We start from the raw sequence: 7,794 nt of genomic DNA, 5'->3' as shown, positions 1-7,794 counted from the left end.
TGGCTCATTTTCTTTGCCTATATATATATACATTTATGAGTAGATACGTTAGTGCACAAATCGATTTTGTGCAGCCTATATCGTGCACAAATAAGCAGTTTCAGAGCATGAGAAGTGAAAAAGTATTGTTTCTTCTGTATTAACCTTTTTTTATAATTTTATCAGCAATATGAACCTAAATAAAAAAATGTGTTTATGTTTTTAAAATACATTTTATGCCTTGACAATAATATATTTATTGGTCTGATAAATTATCATTGGTATGTAACCTTGGCAACCTTTGGGTCAATTTTGTCGAATATTTCGTTGGCTGCAGTTAAAGCTTGATAGATAAAAGTTAAGAACATAATTGTAGATTTTTTGTGATTCTTTTTATTTTATATTCACAATTGTCCAAATCATTATTAATCTTCCATATTTATATCAAAGTCAAAGGTTTTTATTTGCATAAACATGTTAGATTGATGGTACATAAATAATATTAAATACATGTTTGCCACATTTATGACGTGCAAATTTTACAAAATACATTTCTAAATCATTAGTTACAATAATATTTATTTAACAAAAGATTAGTAGCAGCACTATTTATTAATATTATTTAAAAAGATGTCATGTTTTATTATCTTTGGGATGTGATTATAGATTTTAAAGCACATACAGAAACAGTTTCTCTGAAGTAATGTAGTTCTACAGCAAGGTACTTGTAGTTTGGTGGGGTCCCTGGATGGGAAAAGAGAAGTGTTTTCATGTTTACTTAATTCGCTAAATTTTTTTCGAACAAACATACAGCACTCAAATATGTATAATTCAACTATATTTTTTAAATACGGGTCCTGCAGCTTTCAAGGGGTCCGAATCAGTATTTAATCCTATCGTATTATATCCGTATCTAGCGATATTGTTTAAAACGTATGGTGTTTGCATCTGTCTTTTTATGTATGTCAACCTATATTATATTATATATAATTGGCAAATCTACTAAAAAATAATAATTAAAATAAAGGATTTACAAAATTATGTACATTTAAATAATAATCATATCAATAACGTGTTAAATTGTAGATTATGATGGTAATGTTTAACATAACAATATCTGTAACACGTCGAGATAACAACAATATAAAAACTCTTAACATAAACATTGACACGACGATGTTGGTGAGAATAGAAAGATATTCCGTATGGCTTGTTAAATACTCGAGCTTATCAGTCGACTGAACAATAGTACCTACTTTGTCATTTCTACTGATAAGTTACTGGTGTTAACTTCTACTTTACATTTCTAGTTCATTTTAATTCAAAATGAATATATCGTTTAAAGGAAAGCGAGTACTTGTAACAGGAGCTGGCCAAGGTAAGATTTTTGGTTTAGATTGTTTTTTTATTGTTAAAAATTATTCTGAACCCTAAAACAATTAGGTTTTACTATTAGAGACCAGACGTCATACTTATAAAATAGTAAATTGTACAATCTTATAGAAGCGAGACTGACACAAAATATTCACTTTCTAAATGCCATTAAAATAACTTTCGGTATTAAAATATAATATTATGCATAGAATTGTTTAAATTTTTTATTGACTCTTTTGTTGGGCTTAAGCTTGTGATGTTCCTCACATAATATCTAATATTAATTTATAGACCGGTAAAGGCCAAAGAAGTTGTAACAAAAGGGGCCAATTTTTGTACGTTTCCTTAAAGAGTCGTTAGTTTACGTAGGACTTTATTTATAATTGCTATTTGTATTGTTCTATTTTAAACCGACTTCAAAAGGGAGGTACTCAATTCAATTGGTGTTTTTTTTTTGTATAATATGATTTCGCTGAGATTTATGATCCAATTTACGTGATTCTGATACATAAGTCCAAACTTCTTAGTTTGATGCGGAATAGTTTGGACCAGTAATTTTTGATTTTATGAACATTTTTTTTTACGTGGACGATGTAATTTTAGTTTGTGTACGGCTTTTTTAGGGGTTTTCATTTAGGTTGATTGAATATTATCTACCTATTATTAACCCGTGGCCCGATGAGTGGGTCTAAGGCTATCTGTTATTCAAATCTAACAAATGTTCTTTTAATATTTCAGTGTCTCACAAGAACGTGAAATAGAGTGTCCAACAGCATTTTTTCGTAGTCGATTAATATTTTGCGTTCCCGTTTCTTGGGATCAGCTCGCGGCACCTTTCGTAGGCCTACCCATAGCTACTTAAATTACTATTATGACAATAAAAAGCAACGATATAGTTATGTTATATAACTATGTTGTTGTTACCTGATGTAATCTAAAAAGATTCTACTGTAGTTTACAGACAACATATTACAGACACTAAAAAGTGAAGTGCACAAGAGGTGTAGAAGAGTGATTGATGGTAGTGTGTGTGTGTGTGTTCACAAAAATTATGTGTGTAATACAAATACGTGTTACAAATAATATATTTATTACTGATAGATTCTATTACACTTATAGATCTGACGATAATTAATAAAAATTTTAAAGTGAAACTTTTATTACATCGTCTCAAACTTTTCGTATGTGTGTTGCATGTCGTGTGACGGTTTTTTTTTTTTTGAGAGGAGGAAATACGGTTACGTATTTACGCCCCGGAACGGGGCGTAATATGTCGGACTCAAGTGTCCGCGTAAGCGGACATCCCTATACCGACTAAAACCTCCTCTGTGCTGTTAGCAGCCCTGGCTTTCACAGCGAAGTAGGACGTGGGCCGTGGAGGCCGCAAAGACTACGCAACAACAGTCGCAGGGCGTCTCCTAAGGAGACTCGAACCTCAGACCGGCTGTGTGCTTGTGGGAAGGAGAGAGAATGAAAATGAAGATGAAAAGGTGATAAGAGCACACTCGCCGGCGAGTGTGGTGATGTTTTGTGTAATGTATGTAAGTGGGTATGTATGTGTTTACGATTGTATGTATGTACGTAGTGTAAATGTTTGTGTGCATGTACGTTTGTGTTTGTGTCTGTTTGTGGAGTGTGTTTGTGATTGTGTAAGTGGTGTATGTCAGTCCGTCAGTTAGTCCGTGTGTGAGCGAGTGTAGTGAAGCGATTACAGGACGAGGACTAACGTCTCGTCGGGTATCAAAACAATGTGTGGTGTATCTAGGGTGCGGGCCGCTGGCCATCGTCAGAGCGACGAGTGCCAGTGGTTTGCGGTGGTAGACCGCGCCTACGCCTGCGAAGGCGGTGTGTGCGTGTCTGTGTCGGTGTTTGTGTGGGTGTCGCGTTCGCGATGGTGATGTCGTCATCCGGGTCTACCGTTACGTGTCTGGGACGTCTTATTGGGTTGAGACTATGGTGAAGGGGGGTGTACCCGCATGCCTTCCTAACCAAGATGTTGGGATGGTTAGGCGCCTTGTCAAAGAAGCGTCGCGAGATCTCTTTAAAGTGTTGAGCTATCGTCGGAAGCTGTAGGTCGCGGTGAAGGTCAACGTTTCGGATGAACCACGGGGCTCCGGTTGCCATGCGCGTGAATTTATTTTGAACTACTTGCAAACGACGTAAGTAGCTCGGTCGGGTGTGCGCGAAAACGACGCTTGCGTATGACAGTATGGGCCGTACGATGGTTTTGTACAGCGTCACTTTGTGTTTGAGCGGAAGTTTGCTTCGCCCACACACAAGTGGATAAAGGCGACTGAGGACAAATCGGGCTCTATTGCATACCGTATCAATATGTTTCTTGAAGTTCATATTGCTGTTGAACGTGACTCCTAAGTATTTGTAATCCTTCACCCACGGTATGGGTGTTTCATACAATTTAATGACGTCGGTCGGTCGTTTTTTAGCGTGTGACGGTCGGGCAGCTTATAGTTCGCAGCAGCTGACCGTGTAGTGTATATTACTCATTTGTGCCAGTTCTCCACGGCATTTTATTTATTTTTGTCAGTGTTTAATGTAAATATTATTTCAAAAATTTTTAGTTAAATGTGTATACTTAACGTGAAAAAAAAAAGATTCACTTTTACCGTGGTTTCATAAAACCACACAATCGTTTTATGTTATTCTTTTATTAACACAGGTGTTACATATGTAAATAAAACAATTTTTAAAGGATTAAGACGCGTATAATTTATTAATTATCGGTGAATAAAATTTTACGCGAAAATCTAATGTAAAAACTAAGTAACAATTATACGCGTTTTAATCCTTTAAAAAGTGTTTTATTTAAATAATTAACATATTAAGTCGAAAATTAAGCATGCTTATTTGCTATTTTGTGTCTAATAAAATCCATTGTCTGTATTTATAAGTACGTAATGGTATTTTCTAGGAATTGGGCGAGGCATCGCGATAGAGCTTTGGCGTGCTGGGGCAAAAGTCGTAGCGTTGTCACGAACACGGTCACACTTAGAAAGTCTACAGAGTGAATATCCGACCATAGATATAGTAGACGTGGATGTGGCCGACTGGGATAAGACGCGCCAGGTTGTGGAGAGCCTAGGAGTTTTTGATGGACTTGTAAACAATGCTGCCATGGCTATATGTGAGCCATTCCTTGAATGCAAGCCAGATGTATTAGACATGTATGTTTCATTCAATTTACATAATTGGAATTTATTTTCTCAAAATTGATTCCTTTAGAATTAATTATTTTTGATGTCATTTCTAACGCTACATAACTCCGTTGTGCGTGTGTTTGCCACTTAACTTGTAAACTAATTAATTTCTTTTTTAACATCATGTGTGTGTTTACCAGAATATAATACCTATAACCTCTAGATTTCAGTATTCATATTTAACTAGAATTTCAAATATTTCTAATGTAATTATTATTGTAATAATTATACCAAATATCTACTGGACAATTTATAAAAAATGTGTTTAAGGACACCCGACAGAAGTGATGACTTTACCTAAGTTGAACTATTTAATATTGTAATTTCATAACTTGAGAAAAGCTTAGGTTATAACTTAAATTTTATTTATATAAATATGATAATGTAAGGAAAGGTTATTTATTAATATTTTTTTTTATTGATTATGAAATAAATTTTATTGTTTGTTATCAAAATGATATAAGTTTTCTTTAGTGTTAATTCCGCCAATATTTGTCTTTAAACAATTCGACACGTGTTTCGCCTCTACACGAAGCATCCTCTGAACGTGTTGACAATTATGGATTTCCGCAAAGTAATGCCTACATTAATAAATTTTCTTTATTCTTAGTTACAATTCCTGGATATGGACATTACAATTTTGTGTATGTACATTATTAGTATCATTATTTAATCCTCGAAAACTAACGACTGGTTAGAGTGAGAGAGGAGGAGTCTGCCTACCACAGCCGTATACGTGAGAGAAAGGGAAGACAGACAGACTTTCGCCGTAACGCGTTACGTAACGAAGCGGTTATCACTTCAAAAACACAGCAGACTCCCATTATGACTGAATAGAGTTATTAGTTATCATATAAAAATAATATTTTCAGGTTAACAAACATAAATGTTAAGTCTCTTATTAACATAAGTCAGGTTGTTGCCAAAAATATGATAGCCAATAAGATAAGAGGTGCAATCGTCAACGTGTCATCGCAGGCATCCAAGGTACGTGCATCATCTATAGTACTAATAAATGGAGAGCCTTTTTTTGTTCGATTATACTGCGAAAACTACTGAATTGGTCGAAAGAATACTACTATAAGATGCTGCGAGTTTCGGAGAAGGTTTTGGTTTAAGAGGTTTAGTTTTTTGATTGATTGAATATCTATATTCCGCTATTTCCGCCGTGTGACAGCTGACAACTGTCTACAGTATATCTAGATTTGTAAGTCATCGAAAATGGATACATAGAAAAAATGGGTCGTGTGTACTTTCACTACTTTCCAACACAGATAATTCTGAACCTACACTTATGATTGTTAAAAAATGATATTTATTTTTACTTTTATTTTAAGAATTATTATACTTATTTTTTAGGCAGCTCTTAAGGACCATACAACTTATTCAGCTACAAAGGCTGCCGTTGATGCTGTGACACGTTCGATGGCGTTAGAGCTTGGTCCCTACGGCATCAGAACGAACGCTGTCAATCCAACTGTCATTATGACAGCTATGGGCAAGATTGGCTGGTCTGATCCAGTAAAAGCTGAAGCGATGCTCTCCAAAATACCGCTTGGAAGGTATGAAACACAAAACAACAATTTCACTAAAATTATTAAATTTAATATCAGCGTTATAAAAGTTTATTTCATTAAATATGAAACAACATACCTACTAATTAATCATTGTCATATCTCAGGACGTTTGTAAGACTTTTTCAAATATTTAATCGCAATTTATTATTGCTAAGATTCTATTTAGCATAGCACATTTTATTTAGACGTAATGAGGTAGAAAATAGGAATGATAGTATATTGACTTCACATAGGTACACCTAAACTTTCTATACAACCTAGACAAACAGACCATGGTCATCATTATTTATGATGATGGCCAACCCAGACCAGGGCAATAGTACCTACAATTAATAACCTAACTGCCAAGAAAGAGTTGATGGAAGTGAAAAAACGGTGCATTTACACGAAAAAACTACCACATGAAAGATTTTTAAGGAAGGCGAGGCTAATAAAACCAACTACAAAATATAATTTTTGTTGTTTTATAATTCATAAACTAATATATTATATGATTACAATAATTGTGGATAAATTACAATGGTTATATTTGCTCTTACTGATAGCGCTTCTTTGGTCAACTCGATCCGTACAATTGTGAAATAACCAAACTTGATCTAGTTCCCATTTATTATCCATAAAATAGAGTATTCAGCGCACTAATTAAGTTTTTACTTCAAAAAAGAAATATCAGGACAATAATAGACAAAATAGAAGGAACTCTTGTTCAATTTGTGTTATAAAACATAGTTTATGTGTGTTTTTTTTTCAGGTTTGGTGAAGTATCAGAGGTTGCAGATGTAGTGTTGTATCTCTTAAGTGATAAATCAAGCATGGTGAACGGTGTTGAACTGCCAATCGACGGAGGATTCCTTGCCACATAATAAAAATAAGCGCATAAAATGTATAAAAAAAAGTTGCATTCCATCGAACACATCAAATTATAATATACACATTCAACTAATAAATTACAATGATTCTAAGATAATGATGATGCGAGAACACCTGAATAAACTGTAATAAACACATAGATATATAATTCAAAACTCTGGAAGGAACTTTGATCAGTTACATCCAATACCCAAAAAACAAAGTACTGAGCTCACTTGAATAAGTTTCTACTTAGTTAAAACCTTGCCTGACATCGAGTGAGTCCCATTTTCAGCTGACAAAAAAATATATCATTTTACAATTATATTAATAAAGCTTTTAAATCAAAACTATTACTCATTTTTCTTAATTACTAAGATTACTATTAACATTATAGTAAATATCTTTGTTTGGTGTGCAACTTCACTATCTTCTACAGCTACAAACTACATCAGAATTATTATAACAAAGAGATAGCGAGAGGTAGTGTACCAGCAATAAGCAAAATTGTATTAATGAGTATTAAAAAAGTCTACTATTAAGTAATAATATTATAGACATATACAATAAATACATAGGACGGTTTTTATTGCAAACTAGCTGACGCGACAGACTTTGTTCTGTATATCATAAATAAAATAATGTTTTTTTATGAATTTATCAATAATATATCATAACATCAAGAATTACTTCGTAAAATATGCACCCTGCTGTCGTAATGAAATTGTTTCACAGCAGAACTGTCAAACCGTGCGTCAATAAATTCTCTCATAGAAATTATGCATGGACACATCAAAGGA

At 33.8% G+C, this 7,794-nt stretch overlaps 1 protein-coding gene across 1 annotated transcript; it reads left to right on the top strand.

The window, feature by feature from the left end:
* Positions 1-1,192: 1,192 nt before the first annotated feature.
* On the top strand, positions 1,193-7,347 carry LOC126969833 (L-xylulose reductase-like). The gene is made up of 5 exons (XM_050815404.1): positions 1,193-1,357; positions 4,283-4,535; positions 5,441-5,555; positions 5,928-6,130; positions 6,897-7,347. The coding sequence occupies exons 1-5, from the start codon at positions 1,306-1,308 to the stop codon at positions 7,006-7,008; spliced, it is 735 nt and encodes a 244-aa protein (XP_050671361.1). The 5' UTR covers positions 1,193-1,305; the 3' UTR covers positions 7,009-7,347.
* Positions 7,348-7,794: the final 447 nt, after the last annotated feature.

Source organism: Leptidea sinapis, chromosome 19 (assembly GCF_905404315.1).
Source record: "Leptidea sinapis chromosome 19, ilLepSina1.1, whole genome shotgun sequence".
In the NCBI taxonomy this organism is placed as follows: domain Eukaryota; kingdom Metazoa; phylum Arthropoda; class Insecta; order Lepidoptera; family Pieridae; genus Leptidea; species Leptidea sinapis.
The sequence above is the reverse complement of the archived record's forward strand: the minus strand, read 5'-3'. Positions and strand labels throughout refer to the sequence as shown.

Excerpts from the sequence above, each read along its gene's own strand:
- LOC126969833 (XM_050815404.1), top strand. The coding sequence starts at position 1,306 with ATGAATATATCGTTTAAAGGAAAGCGAGTACTTGTAACAGGAGCTGGC. Across the intron at positions 4,536-5,440 it reads AAGCCAGATGTATTAGACAT|GTTAACAAACATAAATGTTA; the intron begins GTATGTTTCATT and ends TAATATTTTCAG. Across the intron at positions 6,131-6,896 it reads TCCAAAATACCGCTTGGAAG|GTTTGGTGAAGTATCAGAGG; the intron begins GTATGAAACACA and ends TTTTTTTTTCAG.